General features: G+C 51.2%; 10 protein-coding genes across 10 annotated transcripts; 4 read left to right on the top strand and 6 right to left on the bottom strand.

Annotated features, from left to right (window-relative positions):
* The first annotated feature begins 2,115 nt into the window (after positions 1–2,115).
* BDQ94DRAFT_140357 (UPF0187 domain membrane protein) lies at positions 2,116–4,322 on the top strand. Its single transcript, XM_026765610.1, has 7 exons — positions 2,116–2,528; positions 2,590–2,737; positions 2,790–2,874; positions 2,923–3,048; positions 3,099–3,448; positions 3,502–3,675; positions 3,727–4,322. Exons 1-7 carry the CDS (start codon positions 2,325–2,327, stop codon positions 4,071–4,073), a joined length of 1,434 nt encoding a protein of 477 aa, XP_026628208.1. The 5' UTR covers positions 2,116–2,324; the 3' UTR covers positions 4,074–4,322.
* A 314-nt stretch (positions 4,323–4,636) lies between these two features.
* Positions 4,637–5,224, bottom strand: BDQ94DRAFT_168858 (uncharacterized protein; the record flags this gene model as incomplete). Its single annotated transcript, XM_026771169.1, has 2 exons — positions 4,637–5,033; positions 5,109–5,224. The coding sequence occupies 2 exons, from the start codon at positions 5,222–5,224 to the stop codon at positions 4,637–4,639; spliced, it is 513 nt and encodes a 170-aa protein (XP_026628209.1).
* Positions 5,225–5,529: 305 nt separating this feature from the next.
* On the bottom strand, positions 5,530–5,994 carry BDQ94DRAFT_168859 (DUF167 domain-containing protein; the record flags this gene model as incomplete). The annotated part of the gene is made up of 2 exons (XM_026771170.1): positions 5,530–5,688; positions 5,773–5,994. 2 exons carry the CDS (start codon positions 5,992–5,994, stop codon positions 5,530–5,532), a joined length of 381 nt encoding a protein of 126 aa, XP_026628210.1.
* A 1,488-nt stretch (positions 5,995–7,482) lies between these two features.
* Positions 7,483–9,037, top strand: BDQ94DRAFT_177324 (uncharacterized protein; the record flags this gene model as incomplete). The annotated part of the gene is made up of 2 exons (XM_026772882.1): positions 7,483–7,549; positions 7,596–9,037. The coding sequence occupies 2 exons, from the start codon at positions 7,483–7,485 to the stop codon at positions 8,993–8,995; spliced, it is 1,467 nt and encodes a 488-aa protein (XP_026628211.1). The 3' UTR covers positions 8,996–9,037.
* An 867-nt stretch (positions 9,038–9,904) lies between these two features.
* On the top strand, positions 9,905–15,575 carry BDQ94DRAFT_177328 (putative SNF2 family helicase/ATPase). The gene is made up of 3 exons (XM_026772883.1): positions 9,905–11,127; positions 11,158–13,989; positions 14,023–15,575. Exons 1-3 carry the CDS (start codon positions 10,149–10,151, stop codon positions 15,423–15,425), a joined length of 5,214 nt encoding a protein of 1,737 aa, XP_026628212.1. The 5' UTR covers positions 9,905–10,148; the 3' UTR covers positions 15,426–15,575.
* A 383-nt stretch (positions 15,576–15,958) lies between these two features.
* On the bottom strand, positions 15,959–19,019 carry BDQ94DRAFT_177332 (DEAD/DEAH box helicase). Its single transcript, XM_026772884.1, has 3 exons — positions 18,564–19,019; positions 17,131–18,479; positions 15,959–17,084 (listed from the first exon to the last, which is right to left on the bottom strand). Exons 1-3 carry the CDS (start codon positions 18,990–18,992, stop codon positions 16,109–16,111), a joined length of 2,754 nt encoding a protein of 917 aa, XP_026628213.1. The 5' UTR covers positions 18,993–19,019; the 3' UTR covers positions 15,959–16,108.
* A 161-nt stretch (positions 19,020–19,180) lies between these two features.
* On the bottom strand, positions 19,181–19,829 carry BDQ94DRAFT_140365 (uncharacterized protein). The gene has a single exon (XM_026765611.1). The coding sequence runs from the start codon at positions 19,800–19,802 to the stop codon at positions 19,365–19,367; it is 438 nt and encodes a 145-aa protein (XP_026628214.1). The 5' UTR covers positions 19,803–19,829; the 3' UTR covers positions 19,181–19,364.
* Positions 19,807–21,387, bottom strand: BDQ94DRAFT_140366 (MFS transporter; the record flags this gene model as incomplete). Its single annotated transcript, XM_026765612.1, has 1 exon — positions 19,807–21,387. A coding segment is annotated over exon 1 (1,307 nt), but the record flags the coding sequence as incomplete, so codon positions are not given.
* A 930-nt stretch (positions 21,388–22,317) lies between these two features.
* BDQ94DRAFT_158530 (wax synthase family protein) lies at positions 22,318–24,792 on the top strand (the record flags this gene model as incomplete). Its single annotated transcript, XM_026768961.1, has 4 exons — positions 22,318–22,353; positions 22,398–22,571; positions 23,030–24,556; positions 24,769–24,792. The coding sequence occupies 4 exons, from the start codon at positions 22,318–22,320 to the stop codon at positions 24,790–24,792; spliced, it is 1,761 nt and encodes a 586-aa protein (XP_026628216.1).
* On the bottom strand, positions 24,668–27,501 carry BDQ94DRAFT_177336 (rRNA processing/ribosome biogenesis-domain-containing protein). Its single transcript, XM_026772885.1, has 2 exons — positions 27,113–27,501; positions 24,668–27,051 (listed from the first exon to the last, which is right to left on the bottom strand). Exons 1-2 carry the CDS (start codon positions 27,449–27,451, stop codon positions 25,033–25,035), a joined length of 2,358 nt encoding a protein of 785 aa, XP_026628217.1. The 5' UTR covers positions 27,452–27,501; the 3' UTR covers positions 24,668–25,032.
* Between the last annotated feature and the right edge of the window lie 149 nt (positions 27,502–27,650).

Here is a 27,650-nt window from a genome sequence, read left to right on the forward strand (position 1 = left end):
GGCTATTTTCGATATGCACCGATTCCTCAATGAGGAATCACTATAGTGACTTATTTCTTTCACAGGGGTGATAGTAATACTGTAGTAGTAATTCCCGATACATATAATTATTACTCTTCGCATATTATACTAATTCGCTCCCATCCGACTAGAACGTGGTGACTTCGGACATTAAATGTTTATTCTAGTCTAGTAATCATGCAACTCGGCCAGGCTCTTGATTAATGACCGAAAACTGGAGTTCTATATATAAATGTATAATCGACACACAAACAACAATAGACAATAATCACAATAGAGCACTCAAACTGAAGAATTATATTAAAAACTCTTCAACACGCCACTTTACACAACTTGCCCAAGCACAGCCCCATTAAGCGGCTCTAGGGCATTCCACCGGGTAGAGAGATGTCACGGCGGAAGAACCGAAGAAGTCGATTACCGACTGATGCTAACGCTCCCCACCCCCCGCTTGGTACCAAAAATAGATGTAGATATAGTATTCTCAACCAGAAGTATTGGCACGGTCCGTAACTGGTGCTATCTATAGATAGAAAAGTTGGGGTTCGGACGGGTCATGAAGTTAAGTATAGCCGGTCCAGCTAAAAGAAAATCTCGGTTGAAGAGTGGCGGGAATGGTCGGTGGATGTGGGTGCGTTGTTGATGATTTTGGATCTAAAGTTTAGAATTGCTACGAAGTATTGTGTTGGAAGAATAATACCTATAGAGATGAGATGCCCCTGTTTGGACCAATTGTAGTTGACAACTTGTGACGAATAGTTGGGCGAAGGCTATCCGAGGCATGGGTCATCAGGTGCTTTGGTCTTCGCGCTTAGTCTTTGTGATTGCCTGAGCGGGTAGATGGTAGAACATTGGAGAAGTTGGCTGCAGAAGTATTCCCTGTCAAAGTGTGACACGGCGTTTTTGGACCTCCGCTGTTATCAATCATTACGATCATGGTAAGATTCGGCCGATTCAAGTTACGCTTCCTGCAAGGTGGTAATGAAACCCGGAATACGAGCAGTCAAGACTTGCTAATGTCGGTGTCATTTCTCATAGGTCGACACAAAATAGCTTAGCAATTAGTACAGTGTAGCCTCGGCTGCGGCATAACAACTTGTGAATGTCATAGAACCCCTTTTGATCGGACCCTGAAGCGTTCGTGGTTAATGATCGGTAATAAACACCCCTGAAATAGCACACGATGAGTCAGTAGCGCGTAATTGATAGATTGACTGATTATCAGAAAAGTCTTTGATCTTCGATCCGTGAGGCAATGCGGTGTCTCCGCGCGGAAAGCGACAGGGGTATCGGGTTGATTGCACGGATTACGCCGTTCCTGCAGCGAGGCATACACCGTAGTCAGGATCACGATCCTGCCGCAAGACAGTGCCGTTTCCTGGACTTATCCCCGAGGTGAGTGGGAGTCTGATGCAGATGAGGCCATCATACATTGGAGAGTGAATGAGAAAATGACCTATCTCCAGAAGCAGAGCATCGCGGACTCAAAGACCTTTCATATCTCCCGAACAGTCCAGGGTGGAAATTTGATTCTTTGACTGGGTTCGCTTTTTGTTTCAGCAGCGATGCCGAGACGGAGAGAAAACGACTCGTGCGGTGCCACGAAGGCCTGGCCGCGAAGGAGAGACGAATGAAGACGTGGGATTAACTGGGGCGGAAGCAGCCGTCTGACGTTTTGGCCCGCGTGGCGCGGCCAAACCGCCTGAAACAGGGGGTCTGGACCGCATCCATTATTGGCCAGATGCACCCAGTGAGCGGATCGCCAAGCGTTCCCGGCGGTGGGCTCTTGCTATTGGCTCACCACGGCTCGCTGTATATCCCCATGAAGAAAAAAATAAGTTAAAATAGCAAGTCAATACGCAGCACCAGTGGCTGTACAGGTACCGGTACACGCAGCATACCATACTGGCATACGGGCATACGGGCATACCGTTTAGAGTGTATGCCAGTTACAACCATGGCAGCAGCGCGCTGAACTTTGTTTTATGGATCTGCCCCATGTCCAATGCGTGGCAGTTGTTGGTCTGGGATTAATAAGTTCAAGTCGGCACTAGATATTAGTAGATATCCCCGTCAGTGAACTCCTGACGCACCGTCCTCTCCATCGATCTTCATTTCTCGGGAATTTTCAGTCGTTGCTATCTACCTTCGTTCATCACCCGTTCGTTCCTCTATTCCCGGGTTGATTCTTCACGTTCGTTCATTTCCGAAGGCAGGCCCTTCTTTGTTCTTTTAATAATCCCAGAGACCATCACTCCCTCTTTTCGGATCCCAACTCACCGTCTAATTTTCGATTCCCAACAATGGGTGACGAAGCAAGCCACGATAACCACCTGGCACCCGCCGCGGACCATGATGTGCCCGCTGGTGTCGGAGCAAATGAACTCAGAGAGCCCCCACGAGGACGCTTGACGCCTCGTCCATCTTTTCTGGAGAACCTCGCCAGTTCCAGAGAAAAACAGTTTATGTTGGGAAGACGCAACTCTAGCGAAATCGATCGATATTTTGTATGTCAATATCTGGTCATGGATTGAGAGGGACCGTTTGGACTAACGGGATTATGAATAGCACGGACCGCGAGATCTCGATCGACACTCCAAATGGCCCATCTTCCTTCGAATGCACGGCAGTATCATGCCGAAAATGATTCTGCCACTTACCTTTGTCGCAGCTTGGGCCACCGTCATTACCTGCATCTCCAAGTTTGTCCACAACAGTAGGTTTGTCTTGATCAGATTGTGACTGGACGCTGACCCTATCTTCACTAGTCGGCATCAACGATATTCTTTTGACAGTTACCGGTTTCGTGGTCAGTTTGGCGCTGTCCTTCCGCAGTTCGACAGCCTATGAGAGGTATGTCTTATCCTTTACCTACAAATAAACAGTTGTTAATCTCCATAGATGGGCGGATGGAAGAAAGTACTGGGCACTCCTCAATCAGACGTCTCGCAACCTCGCACGTACCATCTGGGTCAACACGGCAGAACGCGCAGGAGAGGAGGGCAAGGAGGACTTGCTGGCCAAACTGTAACTCGCTTCATGTTCCTTATTATTACCAATTATACTGACAAGCGTAGGACGGCCATGAATCTCATTCTGGCGTTTGCCGTTTCTCTCAAGCATAAACTTCGATTCGAACCCGATGTGGGCTACGACGATCTAGCCGGTCTGGTTGCACACCTCGACACGTTTGCCAAAGAAGCCCACGACCGCCAAGTGGTTCAGCCTCCGAAAAAGACGCCATGGAAGTCAGTCGGTGAATACCTGGGTGTTTCCTTTGCCGAGTCCAATCCGAGAAAGCTTGTCAAGCGGTCCAAGAAGCCCTTGGGCCATCTTCCTCTTGAGATCTTGAACCATCTCTCCGCATACGTCGACCGGTGCATCGCCAACAATACTCTCAACGTCAGTCTCCACCAAGGACAAGCCAGTATGTACCTCATCCCCAATAACGTTTCGGAATATACCTTCTAATTTTCACAGTCACCGCTCTGTCTACCCTGAACGAAGTCCTCACCGGCACCGAACGCGTCCTGGATACTCCTCTTCCTGCCGCATACAGCATCTCCATCGCCCAGATTGCCTGGATCTACGTCCTCGTGCTGCCCTTCCAGCTGTACGACTTTCTTGAATGGGTGACCATTCCGGCTTCCGTCGGTGAGTATTCCCATCCAGTCAACAGAATTCTCTGGTCTAATGATATAACAGTTGCCGCCTACATCATTCTTGGACTCGCCTTTATCGGCAGCGAAATCGAGAACCCCTTCGGCCAAGACGTCAACGATCTCCCTCTCGATACTTATTGCCGCCAGCTCGCCGTCGAGCTTGATATCATCACCGCCATGCCCCCGCCCAAACTGGACGAGTTCGGCACGCGCGAGGACAACTTCGTCCTCTTCCCTCTCAGCACATCCGGTTACCCTGAATGGAAGGACCGCTCGGTCGAAGAGATTCGCGCCGCTCTGAGGGCGAAGGTGGTGGCCAACTACCCCTCCGCAGCGATGTCGGATGCGGCAACGATGATAGGAAGTGTGCGAAGCAAGCAGTCGGTTTAGTGTGGTAGAGGCGATGGGTTAAAAGTTCAAAAGCAAGGATAAGAGGGTAGATTGTTTTGATTGATGTTTTGGGTGGTGTTCAACAAGCATGAGAGTCTGGTGTTCTGTTTAAACAAAAAAGAGGATTATATCATGTGTATCTATGGTTGGTTGGGTCGGTCATTCGTTACTATACTTAGGTTGGTCTTTCGATGTGAATATTTTGGGATCTATTTGATAGATCATACTACTTGCTTAACTGGGTATATGCATAGCTGCTATATCGTACATGAATACAATGCGACCATAATGTGGAATACCACCAGCACCGCAACACAATTCTTGCCACACCCGTCCCCTTCAGCCACTGCCGTGCTGTATGCAGAGCCACTGCCATCTTCGCAGACAATTACCGTCAGATACAGTGAGACCCTTTCTCTACCAAAAAGCAAAACCTCCATACGCACTCTAGCCCGATCGCCGGGACGGCACTCCCCATTAGACTGTGTCCGCGACCATTGAGCTATATACTCCATCATCCAGCAACAACCCCCACCAAACCATATCGACAGAAATCCTCCATATCACGGAACAAACACCTCCCCCCCACCCCCATTTACCAGCGCCCCCAAATAATTCCCCTTCGCACACACCCTCCACGCCACACTGCTCCCCCCTGCCGCATCACCACCACCATTTGTATTCGTACCCGTACTCCCTCCAATCCACGAACTCAGCGCCGCTACAACAGCCGCCGCATCGTCGCGCGGTACGCGTGTCCATACTGTGCTTCCTGATCCCCCTCCTCCTGTTTTTCCTCCTTCGGTAGATGACGACGGCGGCGGTGGAGAAATCTTAAGAATATCAATGGGTATAGTAGTCCCCATTAAACCGAGGAATTGGGATAGTGCGGCGGAGAGATATGTTCGGGCTGTGAGGGGGTCGAGGGGTGATGTGGAGGTGGAAGGGGGGTTGGTTACTCTATTAGTTAAGTTAGTTAGAGTTCTGGTTAATGAGTATACAAGGAGAAGGGTAGGGTAGGGATAGGGGACGTACAATTGGAGTTTCAGGTATGTCCATGTTGGTGTGCGCGAGGTGAAGTGGATGGTTTTGGGGGTGGAGTCGGATGTGGTGGTGGGAGATTTGCGTTTTGATGTTGTGGTTGTTGACATTGTGGGTAGTATTGTAGGGAGTGTGAAGTGGGTTGGTAGGAGGTGAGTTGAAGGAGGTAGGTAGGGATTGAGTTGGTTTGACTTGGAGGATATGCGATGCGATGCGATGCGATGCGGGCGGAGATTGTTGAACTTGGGAAGAAAAGAAAAATCCCCGTGATGTGATGTCACGGCCGGCGGTGCGCGACTGCGGGAGCGGTACAACAAACACTGAATATGAAGATAGATATAAAGTAGGCATTTATTTGCTTAACCAATCAATTAATTGAAATATATCTACATACATATACAGTAAGCGAAAACCATTATTTTTGCATTACAGCCCCCTCTAATATCCCCCGCGTTTTTCGTAGATACTCATCTTCGCTCTGCTTCCCAATATCCAGCTCCGAAATAGCAAGTGTCTTTTCTCGGGACTTTAATCCACGGATAACTTCTACGTTGGATTTGGGGACTTGGAAGATCTGTATTTATTATTGTTATTAACTACTTCATATAGAATTGTGGAGAAATTTGGTAATTATTGAATGAGAGATGGGTGTGCTAACCTGCGCCAAAACACGCGACACGGCTGCATTCGCCTCGCCCTTCCTGGGCACTGCGGCGACGCATACATCTACCCTGTCTGTTCCAATGGCGGTTATGCCTTCGCGGTTGTTTGAGGCGTTTGGCTTCACGTGGCAGGATATTTGGAGGGTGTAGAGAGGGTTGTTGGGCCGGGATTTTGTGGTCGCGGTTTGGATTAGGCGGAGGAGGGGGGATGTGGACATTGTGTTGGTTTAGTTAGGGAGTGTATGATGGTGTGGATGGAACTATGTTGGGATTGAAGATAGGCCTCAATCATGAAGTGATAGTGGATAGTTGGAGTAGATGTAGGTTGTTTGGTGGATGTGGATGATGGATGCGGGTTAGAAGTACTATATCTGGGACCGATTATTGGCTGTGAGATGCGGGATGTATATGGCTCCGAATAGGATCATTTGGTTCACTGCCAACTACTCTACACTACTCATGATACTATGTTGTGATATGCACTGATAGCCATATTATTGTAAGCAGATTATTTATTACTATGGTAGGATGGGTTACTATTACTATAGTCTGCCTGTGATGCTGGCCACTGTCTATCCTAAGGCATCAAGAACCGCGGCTGAGCGATGAGTTACAGCTACAATGCAATAACTTCAGTTCATGCGGGTCCACACTCAGTGTTACTCCATAACAATACCAGAGAGTCAATGGTTTATTCCTTAACATACCAAGTTGTGCCTCGCTGCTGGCTGCCGCCCTGCTTCACCAACTTGCTCACCTCCAGCCCCTTGTGAGGGCATTAACAGCGAACATCCCAGCCTGCAGTACAAAACAAAGGCAATCCCCATGTTGAGTCACAATAACTCACCCAGCCGCGATATTCAATTTCCATTGAGCTATGAAAGCAACAATAGGACCCCACCCAAGAACAAAGGTCGACGTATTGATACCTTTGTTACTACGGGGCCCCAGATTTCAGGGTGGACCCTATCACTGAGGCAGATCCAGCCCCCGGGATTCTGATTGGTCGAGTCAGATCTATAAGGCTCAGTGACTGCTATATTGATGGCTGGTGTACTGAGGTACGCTGTCATGACCAGAGAGAAGTATAGCGGGGATAGCTGTGATATCGGCGAAAGTTGCTTGATGATGCTGATCGTTGGCTTCAGTAGATATTAAGCTTTGCGGGATTGCGTATCGAAAGACAATTGGAATATAGGCATGATTAGATTCGTTGGATAGAGCGGTAGCCGCTCAATCTCTCATCTTCGGTAGAGATCAAAACGATCGTCGGAGCCGCAGAAACGGCTATCCAAAGGCATCAACTAGGAATCTTCGAAGAGCGCACAAGAGTATACCATGTAAATTCCTCTCCTCCAAATCGAACAATGAGATACTGCTCATGGACCATACCCTATGTAGAGCTCTATGCCAGCCCCTCTATTAATTGTATGTTGATAAATAGACAATGGTCCCCCCGAACACCAGGCGTCTCTGTCGAACGTCTTCCTCCTCCTCCTGCGAGATCTTCAAGTTCAACTGCTTCATCTGCTTCGTGAACAGTCTATCTGTGGTTTCGTACTCTTCGTCGTTCATATTCCTTCGTGCATAGTAGCAATCGTCAACTGAGTGCCAGTTTCAAGCTTCATTCCTCTCATACAATCTTTCGGAAAGGCTTCTCTTCTCTAAATCGTTTCCAGTCGTGACAATCGACATAACCATCTTAAATGGCCATCTTCTCTGCTGAAAGCACCAACACTTTTCAGAACATGTTGACGCAGGACTATGCAATGAGTTAGTGTACATCCGCAGTCGGGGTCAAGAAACTAACAATAACCAGTGCAAGCTTCTCATCAAGAATCCGTTCAATCTTCCTACCGTGAGGCGTGCCAAGCCCAAGCCGACTCGGGCGACTTTACTTCTTTTCATCCTGATCAGCAAGACTGGTCATGGGATAAGCTGCCTGACATCCTCTATCAGCTCAAGCCCACCGGCCCTAAGAGCAAGATTGAGCCGCCGACTATGGCCTACCCGATCAACGGAAAGTTCCTGCGCGACATCCCCACCTTGCCCGACCACATTGCTTCCGACGTCGACGAATTCCGCGTGGAAGCCTGGATGCGCCTGGATAGACGGATCCGCCTCAGCGATATCGTCGACCGCATGAACCCTGAGTTCCGCATTGCCCCCAACGCACTGCAGCAGCGCGGCGGACGTTTCAGACAAGCGTTCGGTATGTTGGCCTGGGATTCAGGCAACAAGCTGAGTCGCGAGCTTGAATCCAAGTTGATGCAGACTTTAATGGAGCATGGCATTGATCCTAACCTTAATACCACTCGGGGACTTACCCCCGGCCTGATCATTCCGGCCCTGGGTGAAGCTGGCGGACGGATCCCTCTCCCACCTACCTACTCCTTGGAGAAGCGCAAGAAGCGGAAGCGCTGTATGCGGGCTACTGGACCCAAGAGGCCCAGGAAGATGCCCAAAGTCCAAGAGCAGATGCTTGTCGATACAGCAAAAGAAGCTCTGCGGTTGTTCCAGAATGTCGGACCAGCGCCATCTCAGAATGGATTCGGCAGCGAAATTCCTACCAGCTCTCAGACCACCCAGATTATGATGCCCGGTGAAAGTGTGTTCGCCGTTGAGATGGCTGCTCCCGCCACGATTCCCGTCCCGATTACGGCCATTGTTCCTGACGTGAACGAATCGAAGGTCGACGAGGACTGGCCAATGTCTGATGCGGTCCAGGTCAATGAGCCCGAGCCTCTATACAAGCTTGTTCCCGCCGAGCAGCACTTGGATAGAATGACGGGGCCACTGCCCGTGTTCCGGGGTGAGGTCCCGGACATGGAATTGCCTGGGGCCGTATGCCCTATGGACCTCGACATGACCCTGGGTGCTAAGAACCCGTGGAGCGATGGGTACCGGGTCCTGGAGACGGTTGGTCATTGTACAAAGATCGAGCCAAAGTCAACCAATGGCCTGAAGCCAGGAAAGACTGGCGATGAAACACTCTTCAACCCATATGAAGAGATGTCGCTCCCGACTCCAATCAAGGCCAAGGGCCACAAAGCGGACATCAAGGCAATGCAGCCAACCGGTGGGCTGTTCTTGATGAAACAGCCCCTGGTCCTGGATGCATTGCCGAGCCCTATCCAGGTCGCTCTGTTCAACCATTGCTTCCGGGAGTTGAATGTCGGGGAGCGTTATGTTTTCAACCTGCCATTTTTTGGCCCGTGAACAAGCTTCACAACATCGGTCTTGACTTTGGGCGGTTCGATTCTATTGTTTCTGCGCTTGTCTAATTCTTTCAAAGTCAACTTGTCATTCTGTCTTTCTTTTGTTATGCTGTCCCTTTTTCTTTTTCTTTCTCTTTTCTTTTTCTCTTTCTTTCTTGTTTCTTTTTCCTGTTTCAATCCTCAATATGGAGTTTTCTGGTCTTGTTTGACAGCGAAGGAGAGAGAGGTTAAGATAAGGTTGGGCGCCAAGATGGTTGCCGCGGTTGGTTTGGCTCCATTTGAATCTTTATTTGTTCTTGCAGTATTTGTTGCGCGCAGACGGAAAGACGTGGTTTATGAAACGAATACCCTCGATGTACTGTTACTTGATGTTTAGGCAGTCAGCCAGATAATTGATACTTTTCATGCAAAACAGGCTTGCGATCGGACTAGCCTCACAACTGCTTCAGATGATGCTGTCTGACAGCTTCGATCACGGAGGAAATGTGAACCTGGAAGCTTCCTGCCGAGTTTAAAATTATTATAGAGATGATCCCACGTCAAATTTGCATCGTGTCACCCATGTGATATATCCAAAAGGTCTGAGAGATCGGCGGGTTCCGCATACACGCCTATATCAGACTCGTGCTGAGTGGATTGCACGGGTATCGCCATTACTGAGACTATTCATGCAGAATAGAGCCCGCAGATTGCCTCAAATTGCCCGTCAGACCTTCTCCACTTCGTCTTCGTTTCCACCTCATCTCTACTTTTATACTTCTTTTGCTGAGTGACCAGATTAGTCATCCTCTTCTTGGTGGGGGTGGTCTCCGACCGCCTTGGCTGCCGGCAGAAACAGGCATAATCATCATCTCCGCCTTATTAGTCGCGTTGTTCGGTAGCGCCTCGCTTCGTTTTTGCGCGCTTCCTGCGCGTGTCTTTGTTTTGAGAAAACTGCTTATCCAGAAAATATATCATTCTTGCTCATTTTTTGTTGCTGTCTAGTTCAGCGATCATTTGTGTGGCTGGTGAAGTGACCAAGAAACGGACATGCCATATCCGTCCTGCCGTTTTGAGATATTCTCAGGCACCGGAAATGGTTTTTAAGAGTGCTTGAGTAGTTTGGAATTTCCACCGCCGCTGATATCCAAAGCCAGCCTGACTGGCCCATTGAAATGGAGCCTGGCGGAGACCCTCTAGATTGGACGGTCGATGAAGTGGTGCAATTTCTATGTCGAAATCCGCAGACACCATGGTCTCGGTCATCATCGCGTGCTCCACGACCGGACCCTATCACCTTTGAAGCCACGCTTCGGGAGAATGAAATCACCGGCGAGGTGCTGATGCATGATGTAGACAGAGAGACACTACGGGAGGACCTTGGCGTGAGAGCTCTTGGCCATCGTAGCTCTATACTCATGGCAATACGCTATATCCAGCGAAAGTCTCTCAAGTTCCAGGAATCCAGAAATCTAGGCACTTTGTCTGAAGACCACATCGACTACGCGAACCCGGTTGTCCCCAGACTAGACTCCCCAGTGTACCATCCGCCTCCATCTCACAATTTGACACCACAACGAGGGCTTCACGAAAGTGCCCGTCTTCAGACTTCTTCACCCAAGGCCTCACCGCAAGAGCCTTCCGGGAATGTCCCCAAAGCTGATTCTGAACGTAGAGCTGGTTCTGTGGAGCATCACAAGCCAAGCCAGGCTGCAAGTCGCCCGGGTAATTTACAGAGAAATGAGAGAAACGCCTGGTCACCTTCAGAACAACCACCTGAAAGACGCATTCGGCCTGGCGAAGATTTGGTTGTCGATGCCCATGGCAAGAGACGACGAAAGCTAAATCTCAGTGCCATGACTCAGGACGAGACTGGCCATGATGTTTCAAGACAGACAAACAGACCTAAAAGTCCCAAAGAGTGGTACCTGGGTCCAGAAAAGCTCAATGTTTCCAGACTTTTCTATACATCTGACCCGGACTCCGACCCAGCAGAACATGACCAGACCTTCTCAATGATCGCCTCCAGACTTCCAGCTGGCCGGCGCAGATTCGTGAACCAGAGGCTTATCTATTTCCACAAGCAGCGGCCCGTGAAGCTAAGCTCCACGCAGTCAGCATTGGTTCCTTATCGAGAATTGACTAAGCAAAAAAGTAAGCCATCGAAGAAGGAAGTAGTCATAGGCCATAGCAACCCAAGGCCTTGCACCTTGTATACTGTGCATAATGGCAGAGTCACAGTCACTAAAGACGAACTACAGAGGTGGCCGCAATTAGTTCAGTCGGAGGAGGCCGATAGCGGGGGCGCAAAGGACCATGATCCCTTTGCCTACCTGTTACAAAAATACCCCGCACAAAATGATGATGATGATGGCCTTGATACTCTTCCCCTCTATGGAGACTCAGGATCGGAGGGTGAGTTCGATGATGACACATGGCAGGAAATTGAGGATGAACGCCGGGAACCATTGCCACGGCAAACAACCCTCACATCTGCTGAGATTAAATCTATCATTGCAAGTTGCATTTCAGAATATGAGAACAACTGGCTGCAAGATGGAAGGACAAGAGAGGAGCCAAAGGCACGAAGAATTTGGTTATCTTCTAGGAGAGGTAAAACCACTAATGAACAAATCAAGACTATCACCCGCGACGTTAATCTTCTACAACGGCGTCTAGGTGTATTCACGAAAGCAATAGAGGAAAGTGAATATGCATCACAGAAAGAGCTACAATTACAATGCCGAAGTCTGGAGAACACCGTCATCAACATCCAGAAGCAAAAGTGGCTTATGTCCGTTCTTGAACTCGAGCAGTGTCCGCCGAAGATGGCTTACCCTACGAGGCCTTTGCCTCCCACATGGCAAAGCATTGACGAGGATGGAGAGTCGCTTGGCTCGGAAACCGATCATGGCACTGTTGATGACGACTCTCTTGACGATTTCATTGAGGATGACGTTTTCCGCAAAAGCCCTACCCCTTCGTCGGACGACGATGATATCATTAGTCCTTCTGGAAAAAGGCGAAAATTCAGGACTACAGCACATCCTTTCGTTGAGTCCAGTTCTCCCTCCCCTCCGCCACTTCCTGAAGGACCAATAGAGACTATTGACCTGACTGGCGATGATCCACTGCCTGAAGAGGATGACTTTACCGTTGAGACGCCCCCATTGAACCCAGCGCGACAGACGCCGCAATCTGAACACGTCTTGTCAAGAGAAATCTCTCCTGCACCAAAGCTTCCTCCTAAAGTGTATGTCGAGATACCGAATGTCGTGATACCGAAAACCGAGATACCGACACCATCGAAACAAGATGGCATCGCACAGTCAGTTGCAAGTTCCGCAAGGCCTCATCTAGCCAGCTTAGAGGACCTGCCCGAAATTAACGACTTTAACAAACTCAAGGGAATCGGTTGGAGGCTCTTGGAGGAGCGTTATGACCGTTGCAGACTTCTGGCAAAGTTGATAGCATCACTCGCAGATGAAGAGCGACAGAGATTGACTAGGATGGTTCCGACATATGACATAAAAAGCCTGCAAAGCCTCACAAACACGGCTTTGAAAAGACTGTGGAAGAGCAAGGAAACAATATCAGGGCTGACACCTGATGAAGCTAGTTTTGCCATGCGCACGGCATCCCTCTTTATTTCATGGATAAATTGCGCACATTACCACGTGAAGGGCTTCCCAAAAACCCATGTTTGGGAGGCAAAAGAACGTGTCTCGGATTTCGCCGAGTTTTACAAGGAACTCTCCTGCCGCTTGGATGCGTATCAAACCTGGGATATAAACCGGCAACAGACCGCCGTGACTGCTTTTGACTCACCCCACAAGAAAAGGAAACGGGAAGTGAAGGAGAGCCAAGCCGCAAAAATGAATCAAGAAATCGCCAAACTTCGTGTTGCTCATCAAGAGAAGTTGAGGCAGAAGCTTGAACGCAGATTGGAAAGCATGGGTGTCAGCAATACCGATGCCACTCGCCAGGCTGTCAGTTTTGGCGATCCTGTCATCTACTTGGACCCTCATATCGGACAGCGTGTCAAGCCTCATCAATTGCATGGCATCCAAATTATGTGGCGAGAACTGACTGAGGATGGTGGAAAACATCAGGGCTGTCTCCTTGCTCATACAATGGGCTTGGGTAAAACGATGCAGGTCATCTCCCTCCTTGTGACTATAGCGAATGCGGCTGCTTCTGAGAACCCTTGGATAAAGAAGCAAATCCCAGACAACCTCCTTCGATCCCAGACCCTTATTCTTTGCCCGTCGTCACTGATCGAGAACTGGTACGAAGAGTTCATTATGTGGACCCCTAAGGATTCGGCCATCGGGCCTGTCAACAAAGTGACCAGCTCGGCTTCTCTCGCGGAAAGGCTGAACACTGTGGCTCTTTGGAATGAAGAAGGCGGAGTACTTCTTATCAGCTATGACATATTTCGGACATGGATCTATAATAAAGAAACAATCAGGAGAGGCAAGCCTCTCTCGGAAGAGGAGCATGAGAACATTAAGAAGTGGCTTCTAGAAGGAGCTAACATCATTGTTGCTGATGAAGCCCATAAGATGAAGAACCCAGCTTCTGCAATTACTCTTGCGGCCATGCAGTTCCGCTCTCAGAGCCGCATTGCATTGACTGGCTCTCCTCTTGCGAATAATCTTGTGGATTACTTTACCATGGTCAACTGGATTGCAGGAGGTTATCTGGGAGAGTTCACAGAGTTCAAGGCTAACTTTGTAGAGCCTATTGAGGAAGGTCTGTACGTGGATAGCACACATAGCGAGCGGCGGCGGTCTCTTGTGAAGCTTCAGGTCCTGAACAAGATTCTTGAACCAAAGATCAACCGGGCTGATATCTCTGTCCTTGAGGGCAGCTTGCCCCCCAAGGTCGAATTCGTCATTACTGTTCCATTAACGGATGTGCAAAAGTCTGCATACGATCTATACGTGCAGTCGATTCTAGAGGGCAGCCAGGATTTTAGCAGGATGAAGCTACTGTCTTGGCTAGCCGTGCTAGGTCTGTGTTGCAATCACCCAGCTTGTTTCAGAGATAAGCTTCTCAGCAGAGCCAGCGATGCTCAGAAGCTCGATAGAATGATAGACGGCGCCGCGATCGAACCAGCCCCTGGTGACGAGCCTATCACGCAGCTGGGCCTGGACGTTGAGGGTCTCGTTTCAAAACAAGAGCAGCTATTCTCTACTGTTCCTGACATGAGCGCCGCAACACTGTCATGTCGAGCCGAAATTCTGAACAGGATCATCGCAGAGTCTGTCCGGGCTGGAGATAAAGTGCTTGTGTTTTCCCACAGCATACCTACGCTCAACTACGTCGAGAATGATATTCTCAAGGCATTTGGTTGGAAATATTGCCGTCTAGATGGAAGCACTCCAATGGCCAGCCGACAAGCTGCTACCAAGCAGTTCAATCAAGGCTCTGCAGAGGATGTATACCTAATTTCCACCCGTGCTGGCGGCCTAGGCCTAAATATCTTCGGTGCTAACCGTGTCATCATATTTGACTTCACATTCAATCCCGTCTGGGAGGAGCAGGCCGTCGGACGTGCCTATCGCTTAGGTCAAAAGAAGCCCGTCTTCGTCTACCGATTCATTGCAGGAGGAACTTTCGAAGAGGTCATGTACAACAAAGCCGTCTTTAAAACCCAGCTCGCTTTCCGTGTCGTCGACAAGAAAAACCCAATCCGCCTAGCCACCAAGTCCCTCGGAGAGTACCTCTTCCCAGCGAAGCAAACACCGCAGCAAGACGTCACAGAGTGTCTCGGAAAGGACCCAGAAGTCCTAGACAAGATCATCCGCGCAGACGCTCACGCCGATGAAAACCAAAGACTAATTCGAAAGATCAAACTCACGGAGCTGTTCCAAAAGGACGACAACGACAAGTTGACCGAGGATGAGAAAAATGCTGCTCAGCAGCAACTCGATGATGAGCGGCTCAAGCGGACTGATTACGAAGCCTACCAGAGGATGATCATTGAAAGGCAAAGAATGGCCTTAGCACAGGGCACCGGGCCTTATGGCACAACTCCAGCAATGCACCCTGGCCAACTGCCGCCTCAGCTACCTCCACAGCCTTTTGCGCCTCAGCCACCTGCACCTGCACCCCAGCTTACTATCCCAGCTAGTGCACACAATGTTGGCCCTCCGGCTCTGGCTCCAGACACGAGCATCACACAACAAGCTCCGCAAACTCCCGTAGCGATCCCTGGCCTGACGTTGACCAGTCCGGACCAGGCTCATGCTCAGAGCACTCCTGTGACGCCGGGAAACAACACTAATTCCAGTCTCCTTACTCACAACCCCTCTGCTACAGCTGCATCAGCACAAACTTACAACGGCGGCGGGAGCACTCCCGAGGGCTCAAGCGCGATAAGAGATCGATCAGAGTCACCTGAAGCTTTGCAGGATCATAATAAGCCGAGCTGCAGGCCTCAGTGAGAATACCTCTACTATTTTTTCTATTCACATATTTCACTCCTACAGAAGACTACCGTACCACTTCAATTCGTCCGACCAACCTTGATTCCATCCATCCAATGTCGCTTTCCCTTCCTTATTTTCCCATTCTCTTATTCCACAGTACATGCCTTACTTGCATCCCCGTGAATACCCTCTTCCAGTGAAAGATGACATAAGATACCTTCCATTCTTGCTCCTATTTGGCGTTCCTTCGAGATTGTATTAGCGAAATGCACTTCTGCAGCTACGGCGGCGGCAAGCTCACTCTTCATTTTCTTTCTGTATCTTTGATCTCACCTCACTCTTTGTGTTTCGTACATAGAATTAATGTGATTAATGAATATGAATGATGACGCTACTAGTAGTAACTTTGATTAGAAGTATTGTCTTTGGTTGGTACTATGGGGTGATGGTTAAATAGTAGTGGTAGTAATGGATTATTCGTAGGGGTGGAAGGTGAGTTCAGAAGAGAGTTAGTGATGAGTCCACGAGTGAGAGTGAGCTAATGATGTGTAAGATGTGTCTCCATTCAGGTTACGCTTCTATCATGTAAGAATAGAGTAGATAGATATCTGAAGAGGTAGTAAATCCAGAAAGAAATATAGCTCACATAGCACTCAGTCTTGAAGAAGCAGGTAAGTAAGTAAATTGCATGAAGAAATCTACTTCAACAACTTCTCCAAATCTGCCACCCTCGTCGCTCTATCATCCACCTTCTTCCTCGTCGCTGTCTCCCTGAACGCCTCGAGCATCAACTTCCGCTTATTCTCCTGAATAGCCAGCACGCGATCCTCAATACTATCCTCCATAACAAGTCTCCACACAGTAGTTTCGCGTGTCTGACCCAGCCGGTATACACGATCGACAGCTTGGTCTTCGATGGCGGGAGCCCACCAGCTATCGCACAGGATAGCCTGGTTAGCTGCCACGAGGTTCAAGCCAACGCTGCAGACGCTCAGGCTAGCGAGGAGGACGGTGCATGATGTATCGGTGGAGAATTGCAGGGTGGAGTTATCACGACTGATGGAGGACATTCTGCCGTCGATGCGTGCGAAGCCGATGCCGTGGCGGAGAAGGTGGGGTTCGATGAGGTTGAGGAAGGAGGTCCATTGGCTGAAGATGACGGTTTTGGTCCCTTGTGCTTGGCCCTTTGCTGTGAGGATCTTGATCAAGGCTTCGATTTTGCTGCTGGGATTGTCCGGGTCGGCGTCGACAGTGTCGGTGCTTTCGCCCATTTCGACGGCGGGAGAGACCAGGGTGGTAGTGTCTTGAATTTCGGCGCGGCACATGGGACATTTATGTTGGCGTTCGATGACTTGTTCGATGCAAGGTCGGTCGAAGGCGTGTGCGCAGGCGGTGATTACGGGCTGTTCGAGATTGTCGAGACAAATGGGGCAGGTGTCTTGGCTTTCGATGCGGATTTGGAGCATCTCTTGGAGGGCTTTGATGTTTTCGGGTGTAAGGGGGACGACTTTGTTGTTCTCGAGGAGGTCGGCGAGCTTGTCTAGTCGGTTCTTGCAGAGGGCCCAGTGGTTGCAGACTTGTCGGAGACGGAGAATTACTTCGAGAAGGTGGGAGTAGTTGGTGTTAGATTTGTCTTTGGATTTGAAGTCCAGGAGCATGCCCTTGGCCTCGGATCTGCGGGGTGTCAGTTAGGATCAAGGAAGTTGGTCGGGATACGTACTGGAACATGTCGTATTTCTCTTGCTCGTGGGTGTGGAACTTGATGCGCAGGATGCGTGAAGTGAGGGGCGGCAAGCGCAAGTTCACAAAGTTCATGTCCTTTCTGCGACGTAGGCAGATAGTAGTCATCAGGGCTTGGAGTAGCAGGCGGGAATCAGGGTCTCCGGACAATAGAGGCCGGATCAGGACACTGTTGAAGACGGCCAGATCCTCGAGGCCACCGGTGAGTCTCAAAAAGCGCACCTGCGAGTAGAGGTCCTTGAGTGTGTTGACAATGGGCGTTCCTGTAAGTGTCCATCGTGAGCCCGCCCTCAGGTTGCAAGCTGCCAGGGCACCCTTTGACCGTGGATTGCGGATGGTATGCCCTTCATCAAGAACGACACGACGCCAATGGATGGAAAAGAGACCCTTCTTAGGAGGTGCCTTGGCATTCGGGCTGTACTCCATGGCCAGTGCACCGTAGCTCGTAACAACGACATCATACTGGTCAAGGTTGCTTGCTTCCTTCTTCCCTTGCCCATGGTATATAAGCACCTTCGGAGCTTTGTCGCTATGAGTATGAACAAGCGCCTGGTTTCGCCAATTGCTCATCACACCAACTGGGGCCACAATCAGTGTGGTTCTGGAGGACTCCGGAGTCTTGGGCTGAGAATTGACCATTATTAGGGAAAGGATCTGAATAGTCTTTCCCAATCCCATATCATCAGCCAGTATACCACCGCTCGCAAGAGGCGGAGCCTGCGTCATAGAGTAATTGGTAGCAATATTGGTGTACTTGTTACCATTCTTCTTCCAGAGCTGCACGACATCACCCCCATCGCCAGGAAGACTCGGGTTCTCCTTAGCAATCATCCAAGCAAGCCCCTGGCGCTGATACGGAAGAAGCTCTGTCGCCAAAGCAGCCGGAGACTCCGCCATCGGCATATTTTCCAAATCGGATTCCTTCATGCCAAAGTCCTCCGCGACATGACCGATATCGCGTGGATTAAAAGTGCTGCTCTGGCCAATGAGTTCCTCCAGATTCTCACCTTCAACCAGCCCTTCCCCAGTGAAGAGATTCGAATAGCCCAATGTATTCTCTCCCTGGAACTGCTTCCCTTTGCCCTTGGCAAGCGACCTCGCCAACTTCGCCGCCTCCTTCCTCGCCTTCTCCCGTTCCTTCTCTAATTTCTTCTCATTGCGCTCATTCTGCTTGAACCCTCCAAGAGGCAAATTATCCATTTCCATCCGACTCTTTAGTGCCTGTCTCGCCTCCGGGTGACTAGTCCCAAACAGCTTGAGGGAAATTGGGCAATCAAAAGCACCAATCACACCGGTCAAGACACCATCAACAACAAGAGACCTATCATCCTACACCAACCCCAGAAAACCAGGTCAAACAGAGCCCCAAACCAATTCAAACTACACATTACAATCTAAGATAATATTACTTACCAAATACTTCGCCAACTTAGCTGCCACCGTCCGCGGAATATGGCCAATCTGCTGCCCCATGACATTATCCACGCGGATAGCATTCGAATCATACGGGTTCCCCGGGTCGCGCACAATACGAACATGCTCCCCGATCGTAGCATGTCCGCGATAGTACCGCACGCCGACGATCTTGGCTTTCAGGTCCCCATAATGAATGTACGTGGACGCATCATCGCCAGCATCTTGGCTTCCTTGGATGAGATCTGTTGCTTGGGCGTCGTCTTCGTCCTCGCCTGATTGGCTAAGGGGCACGAAGGTCGTGTCTTGGCCGAAGCGTTGGCCATTGATGGTGGTGCGGGGAGTGGGATGATGTCGCGTGTTGTTGGTGGCTTCGTCGGTGGTGAGGTCAACCTGCTCGAAGCCGCGCTTCCCTGGGGTGCGACCCATGATGGGGATGGTGGTGTAGATGGTGAGATGAAGGACGAAAGTTGATAGATAGAATCGGGGATGTCACTGATAAGTTTACTCGATAAGAAGCGGAGAAACGCGCTAAATCGCGGCCCCATGTGACTTGGGTGGATACTACTCCATACTTAAAAGTGACAGTTGCTTCAATTCATTCCTCGTAGATGACATTGAAAGGAAGAGCTATTCTATTCTCTGCATTTACCTCGTTATTCTGCAGCGTAAGTCTTAGTGCTGATCTACCATTCTATATACGAGAACGCTAGCTATGCAACTAACCGCACACTAATTTAAATCCCGATGCCAAGAGGGTCTGAGGTTCGACACTCACAATACATATACAGAAGCGACTATTCAGTCTTTGAAAGACTCACGAGTATTCACTCGGTCAACGTCATACGGATTCCCTTCGTACACAGACTCTGCTTTCACAGAGCCCGGTCGCCGCGACCCTTGCGACGCTATCGAGCGGGTCCGAGCAGTGTCTTCGGCTGCCACGGCAGGGAGATCACCGAGTCGCGACTTCTCCCCGAGCGTAGATGAAGAGGCTTGAACCGGCGACACTTCTGTCTCTTTCTCCGCAACTTCTTCTTTCTCCGGCTCCGGCTGACGATTGTCTCGCGTGCTTTGCTCCATCAGCCTCCTCATAAAGGCATCCGACTGCGCTGAATATTTGCACCGAGTTCGGATCGCCGGGCCATATTTATAAAATAAAAATGGAAATGGCACGCACGCGAGCGCCAGGAATGCGGGAATGCTGGAGGCCCAGTGAACCCCCAGGTTATGGTACATGTAGGTCGTGAAGAGCGGGAAGACGGCGCCAAAGATCGAGCGCAGAACGGAATTGGCGGCCAGCACCGAGGCTGCGAAGATGGTGTAGGCATCAATAAGGTAGTTCATTAAGCTGAGGAAGACCAGCACCATTCCGAACCCGAAAGGCACACAGGCCGCGATACTCGCCATGAAGTGGATCGAAGGGTAATTGGTCCAAGCGAACCAGAAGAGGCCCAAGGGGATCATCACCGAGGCCATCAGACATGGAGGGAGACGCGCTTCTGGAGGTGCAAATCCCTTGTGAGCTTCATCAGTCCTTTCATACCGCTTATTATCCCAGATGCTGTACAGGACTGCTATGTTCATGCCTACCATGACCCCCAGGAATGATAGACCCGAGACGCCCTGGTTCCAACCGCGTAGCTCCTCGTACACAATTGGGAATGCTGCGAACATCATGTATAACGTCCCATAGATAATTGCCATGTATATGGATAATAGGAAGACGATCGGCTCGCGGAACAGAAGAAGCCACGGCCGCGACAGGGCTGTCTTGAAGACGGTGGAATAGGGCACCTTCCCCTTCTCCGCCTCCGTCTTGCTTCGATGAATCTTTCCCGTCACCTTGGTCAGCTTCTTTGCGCGCTGCTGTAACAACACCGGGGCGTAGGTCTCCGGTACCACCAGACTACCGATGATCCAGAGAAGACCGGAAAAAGCAGCCAAGAAGCCCATCACCCACTTCCACCCCGCGTTCATCCCCAGGAAGCCTCCGCAAACCGGGCCGATGGTTGGACCCATAAACGGTGCCGCTGCGAAGATACTCATGGCCAACCCCCGCTGCTTCGCGGGAAACAGATCCGCCACCACTCCTCCGGCGTTTGTCAAGGGCGACGATCCGAACGCGCCCGCGAAGAAGCGTAGGACGATAAGGGTCTCGATGTTCTTGGAGCCGGTGATGCCGGCGTTGAACGCCGCCAGCCCACAATAGCTGACAAAGAAGAGGTATTGACGGCCCCAGAGCTCGCTCATGGGGGCCCAGAGCAGAGGGCCGATAGCGAAGCCCAGCACGAAGAGCGAAATGCCGAGCGTGGCTACCTCAGTGCCCACATGAAAACTTTCCATTATTTGCTCGACTCCTCCACTGTACGCTGACGAGACCAATGACACAGCGAGTGTGGCCCAAGCCACGGTTATAGTATACAGCCATTTGCGCCAGGCGGGGAAATTCATGGGATTGCGAGGATCGTTAGGAATCCAGGTGACGAGGTATGGGTCGTCTTCCGTGCCAGAGCCCTCCCATGGATAATCGAGGATTTCTTGGGTAAACACGCCCTGGTCGAGCAGAAGGCGCCAATAAGAAATTCGGGTGGGCATGGCCGGCTCCCCAGCAGCGGGGGGGTTGTCACCAGCCATACTTGGTGGTTGTTTTCGTTTGTAAGGAAAATGGCGCCCAGAGCACGGTGGACGAAGGACACAGACCACAGATAAAAAGAATCACTACCCTTAAGCAGGGAAGACTCGAGATTATGTATCTTGGGGGCCAACTGGGACCAACCCTGTAGTCATGGCCACTGACTATTAGTACCGGAAAGAAGCAAACTGACCTGCAAAATACACCGGGGGCGCTAGCCGTTGAGGAGGATTTTGCAGCCTCTAATAACCAAGGAGCTGACGATAGAGCAGCTGATCCCAGATTGCGAAACCCAATAACCGACACCGATATTGGGCTCCCCATATGGGCTACGGGAGAGCACGAGCGCAGTGCATCTTCCAATCATCATGCGGAGGTGAGCCCCAGATAATGGAGAGCACCAGATTGAGACGAGCATGACAACATTGAATGGGCCGGCGAATTAGTGGGAAGAGCGGGTTGTGTGGGATTCTTGTGCATAAGAGCTGGTCGCATAAAAGATACTCATTTCGGCGATCGATTCCTGGTTCGGAGGCCCAAACATGGATGGTTCAGGCATGTGGTTGGTGGAATGGCATCATTGCACAAAGATGCACGCTTTGAATGCATAAGACGGAGGTGGAATACGAGAGGAACCGAAGCCACGCGGGGAGGCGGCTTTAGCCGACCGATAAACAGATGAACGGCATTTGTCTGAAGGATGAAGAGATCCATCGTCCTGCCAATTAACTATGCTGATGGACTGAATCAACGGGTAGTTGAGTACACTGGCTGATCATTTCGCTTATGTGTGCATTGTGAATTATGAAGGATAATACGGAACAACGAGCCATGGGATGGTGAGATTAAAGGAGGGTCCATGATCTCTCTCTCATTTCTTGTCTCTACCCCAGATAGAGAGAGACCCTCTTTTCAATTTCGTTCGGGGTCTCCAACAACTCCAGACGCTAGATCCACTCATTCAGTCATGGATCCATTGATTCTCTAGCTGAAGTTTAGCTGTTCGCTCGACGGTTTCAGGATCTGTTTCCCTCCCCAGCAAGGGGATGCTTACCTGCTCTCATTGAATTATCACATAAAACCGTGTCATGTTTGCTACCACATTGTGTGGACTCCCCCATGCATTCTTTGCACAACATTCACAGCGTTAATGTTGTACTAAGAACACCCATCATTTCTCAGAATCTTCACCATTTCAGCAGCACGCTGAGAATCTCCAAGCTTTTATATTAAATATCTCTGCGTCGGACACATCAGTCAGTGCCTCCCAACTGAAAATTGGCACACCGCTATTGCTTGTTCGAACAGGCGAGATATACTCCGACCGCAACTCTACCAGGGATTCACCGGATCATGATGCTGTTCCAGTTTCAGTAATGACGCCACAGGCAGGGTGGACCCTTGGAATTGGCTGATGATAACCAATTTCTGACAGGATCCTCCTGGCTTCAAACCCCCTGGACAAACAACGTGCGGAATGGTTACCGAACCAGCATCTTTCCGTGTCGAAGCAACGGTCGCACTCCAAAAAAGAAAAAATAGGCTCGAAACTACGCCGCAGCTAGTTATACTTTGAACAATTGATGCCAGGCCTCTATCGTCAATCCCGATCGATAGTTCTGCAGATCGGATATGTAATATGCGAGGGCATTTGTGACCGTCAACGAATGAACAACTGAAAGGAAAAAGCGAATGCGGCCAGGACCGGCCCGTAGGCCAGCGTGGCAATCCCTTGCCTTGACGCATCGCGATGACTTCGTCGCCACCCGATGGAGTATCCTAATTTGAACCTCATGGTTTTCTTATAGACTACCCAACCTTATCCTTAAAGATTCACTTCGTTTTATTTGAGTCCTCTCTCCATTTCCTATTCTTATCGTTAGGCCGGACCATCCTTCCGATGGCCGCCTCTCAACCGCCTTTTTCATACCGCCGCCTTATCCACGACAATCAGGCCCAGTTCGAGTCCCTTGTTCAAAATGGCGATGTAAAGCCCGTGCTCCTATGGCATCTGATGTTACCCCTCGTGCTGTCCATTCTAGCGCTCCTTGTCCCGCAGCAAAGAGGTGGCCGCTATGTCCGTCCCCTGGTGCTGGCGTGCGTCATAGGCATCACCAGCAATGTCCTCCAACATCGACGCATGCTCACAGGAGGCAATGGCTACATGGGCGGCCTTATTCCCGTCTGGAGCACCATCTGGTCCGCGACGATTCTTCTCTTCCGCAATGTTGAGCGCGACTTCAAACGCATCGAGCGCCACCCATTATCATCTACCATGACTATCTCAAACGGCGATGCCGCCCTCAACGGCCATGCTAAAGGACCAAAATGCATGGTCACTACCAACAACAGCAGCGCCGAACCTGTCTTATGGCAACCATACCCGCAGACGTTATCCCACCGTCTCAACTGGGTCATAAGTGTAGCCACCAGCATGCGTGGGCCTGAATGGAACTGGCGCATCCCCACCATGGGCGCCTTACCTGCCTCAGTCCAGGCACAGCTCAACAACTCCCCAGAGCATCACAGCAAAGAAGAAAAAGCAACCACAACCACAAACACCAACCCAGAACTCATCACCATGCGTACTCGTCTCCGTGCCACACTCACCCTCTTCATCCAATCCTACCTCCTCCTCGACCTGATCAAGCTCCTCATGATCCGCGACCAATTCTTCATGGGCAGCGTATCTCCTCCTGCACCACCCCCCTTCCCCTTCCACCATCTAACCCCCTACCCCATCCTCATCCACATCTACCGCTGTCTAGTAACAGGCACCGGCGTCCTCGCCGCCCTTAACTACGTGACCTGCCTCAACCCCCTCATCTTCGGCGGCCTCTCCCTCGCCTTCCCCAACGCCGCCAAATCCCTCACCTCCGTCCCCCTCTCCGCTCCCTACCTCTACCCCCCAGCCTTCGGCCCCTTCTTCACCTCCATCCTCGACCACAGTCTCGCCGGCTGCTGGAGCCTCTGGTGGCACCAGCTCTTCCGCTACGGCTTCATCTCCGCCGCCCACTGGCTCCTCTCTCTCCTTCCCTCCCGTCTATCAACTTCCCGCTCCGTCCGCCGTGTACTCACTGCCTTTGTCGCATTCTCTCTCAGCGGTCTTGTCCATGCCTCCGGCAGCTACGTCCAAAACCGCGAGACGTATCCCTTTGCAGGCCCATTCCGCTTCTTTGTTCTCCAGGCGGTGGGGGTTCTCGTTCAGGGGGTTATTTCTCCGCTGTGGTTATGGATGCCGCGGCCGGCGAGGCGGGCTTGTAATGCCGTGTTTGCAGTGTCTTGGCTGGTGGGGACGGCGGGATCGCTGGTAGAAGACTTTTCAAGGGGCGGATTGTGGTTCACGGAGCCGTTGCCGGTGAGTTTGTTAAGGGGTTTGGGGGTTGGTGTGGATGATGGGGATAAGGGGTGGTGGTGGTGGACTGGGAAGTGGTTCGGGAGGTGGGATGGTGGTGGGGGTTTTTGGGATAGGGGGGTGAGGTTTTATTGAAGTTTATATTGTTGGTATTATTGGGCATTTTGGTGAGTTGGTGTATACACTATATACTAGTCTATATAGAGTTAGCATAGATCATAGATGGTGAGAGTAGATGATAGATAGAGTTAGATCTGTCTGTGTCCGGCGTCTTATCTTATCTGCGAACTTATACATATAGTGCAGGTTTGTGTTGGATTCAAATGAAGCATTGACGATGGCGTTTGTTTTGATCTACTGCCATGTTGAGAGAGCCTTTTCAAGATTAATCTATTTATGAACTTTTGAACAAGCGCTAGATCTAGACTTTTGAGGTTTATATCGTATATGGCACATGCATATGCCCTCTAACCTTTCGTTTACTCCTCATCCTCATCCTCATCATCTGTATCCGGGTCGACATTCAGAGAGGGCATTTCATCATCGCTCTCATCCTCAGCTGCTCCCGCCGCGGCCGAGGCAGATGGCTTAGCAATAGAAGACTGAGCGGGCTTTGGCGTCTGCACCGGAGCCGGCCCGGCGATGGACGACGTAGGGACAGAGATAGCAGCCGTACCGGTGAAAGCCGCCGGAGATGCTGCGTCCAGAGGCGGCTGGGTCACCGCAGCAGCAGCCTTTTGTTCGAACCGGGCCTTTTTGCTCTGCGAGCCGGGGCTACTCGTCGTCGTCGTCGCTGATGGGACAGCAGATGATGCCGCCGGCTGTTCGACTTCATCGGCGTAGCTGCGTTTGCTTGGCGGCGAGGGAATATCTTTCTCTACGTCCATCATGTCATGGTGTTGGAGGGTGGGGGTGGGAGTCGGCTTAAGGAACCCGGTTGCTGTAGATGTGGGAACGGCGGTGGCTGCAGCGTCTTCATCTTCATCTTCGTCGTCTTCCATGGGCACGTAGCCGTTGGTTGTGGGGCCGCTCATCACCACGGGCATGCGCGGACGGATGAGGCATTCCACTTCCGTTTCGGCGGGATAGCTGCGCGCCAGGAAGGGGAGAATGCTGGTACCGACACCACGGCCTTGCATAGCTGGGAATGGGTTGAGGACGCTGGCGAGCATAGCGTTCTTGTCCGAGGTCAGGATGAGGGTGCGGTCGACCTCGGCGCGGAGGGCCGGGGACATGAACTCGGACGGTGTGTGCGTCAGCGCGGCGGCGAGGAGCTCGGAAGCAGCGCGTGTGAGGTCAGGGAAGGACGAGGAGGAGCTGGTCTGACGGACTTGTTTCAGGCCGGGGTTCAGGAAGGAGTCGGCGTTGACGGTGGCTTGGCTGGACTTGTTCTTCGACTTGGGGTCCGGCTTCTCAGTGGCTGCGCCCTGGTTGCCGGTGGGAGGCAGGAGGTCGTGGCAGCATTTGCGGATCATAGAGGCGAGGGAGGACACGCTCTGCTTGGTCATGGAGGGGCCGATGCGGGTGAGCAGGGCGCAGACCAGATCATACACGGCGGTGCGGACATCCCGGCTGAATTGCTCCGCACGGAAAACCCACAGCGCCTGCTCCAGGATGTTCTGTGCCACGGGGATGGCGCTGGTTTCGAGAGCGTTGACCAGGTGAAGAAGGAGCTTCATGCACGCGATGTGGATGCGAGGCAGTTCGGTGAGCAGCTGCTCTCGCTCCGCGCGGCCAATCTGGGGGTTGGCTTGGATGTCGCTGCCACCGGAGGGATACACCACCATGTTCAGTCGAGACGTCAGATCCAGGATCGCTCCAACCGGAATGGTCACGGTAGAAGCAGTAGCGGTGCCGACGAATCCAGAGAGCATGCGCAAGAGCACAACCAGCCGGTTGATACCGGAATTCAGACCTTGCCAGCCCTCAAGCCCCAAAGCGTCAGGGCCGTTGCCCACTTCTTGGCTGTAGTTCTGCGGTTGCGACATCTGTCGTAGCGACGGGTCAACGGACTCCCATTGTTCCACAATGGCCCTCAGCACGTAAGACGACGCCGCGTGAACAGAGGTGATGGTCATGCGACAAGCGCTCTTCCATTCGTCGCCGCCGGTGTTCTTCGGAGCGCAGTTGTGGAGGGAGATGAATAGCTGCTGAGCGATTTCCAATACATGTTCTGGGAAAGTGGGCGACGTGGATCCGATGATGACCTGAAGGAGACTGTGAATCTGCGCGGTGAACGGCCGGAAGATAGTCGGGTGCCTTGCGATCAGCTCATTGACGGCTTGGAGTACAACTTCGACGAAGGGAGTATTCGGCTTGAGTCTCCGGACGGGTTCAGAAGATGGCTTGACAGAGATCAGATTCAACGCAGAGGTAATGAAGCCTGGTAGAGACGGAGTGGTGATCTCGCGAACGAGGGTCGGATACTGGTAGGTCAGGTGGAAGATGCGAGTTAAGGTGATAATGCACATTTTCTTTGTGGAAACGGGGTCGGATTTCTATTCGCAGCAGTTCAGTAAGCATCTGTCATGCAGTATTGTCTTCAATCGAGCATCTTACAGCCAAAATGCTGATCAACCCGCGAACAAACGGCTCGCTCGAGCGTAGAATCTCCCACTGGCCAGCCTCGACCAGCGCCTTCACAAGCACCACCGCGGTCCAGCGACCTTCGTACGTGCGGTCCTGCAGCAAACTCCCCAAGCGAGTAATGAGCTTATGAACCTGAACGGCATTGTCAGAGTCCGTCTTGCCCGACTTTTGGCTCTGGGGAGTTGACAGCAGCTCCCCGCAATTGCTAATGGAGGATGCGAGGCATGATGCGAGATGCGGTAGTTGCTTCACAGGCACGTTGGTCAACCGGTGGTTGACGGCGTGGAGGGACATGGACATGTAGGCCATCTTCACGAGGGCAGAATTGCACAAGCGACCGCGGGGAAGCGATTGACGGGTCTGGCGCAAGATTGAGTGATGCTAAACATCCAAATTTCTGGAAATTTTTGGCTTCGACGCTCGGACCACATGAAGCCTCGGGCAATAATACGAGACATTACGTACGTTACGGCGGGTCTCCCCTTAAGATGGTCTCCGCCGTCAACGG

Source organism: Aspergillus welwitschiae (genome assembly GCF_003344945.1).
Source record: "Aspergillus welwitschiae strain CBS 139.54b unplaced genomic scaffold BDQ94scaffold_10, whole genome shotgun sequence".
Taxonomy (NCBI): domain Eukaryota; kingdom Fungi; phylum Ascomycota; class Eurotiomycetes; order Eurotiales; family Aspergillaceae; genus Aspergillus; species Aspergillus welwitschiae.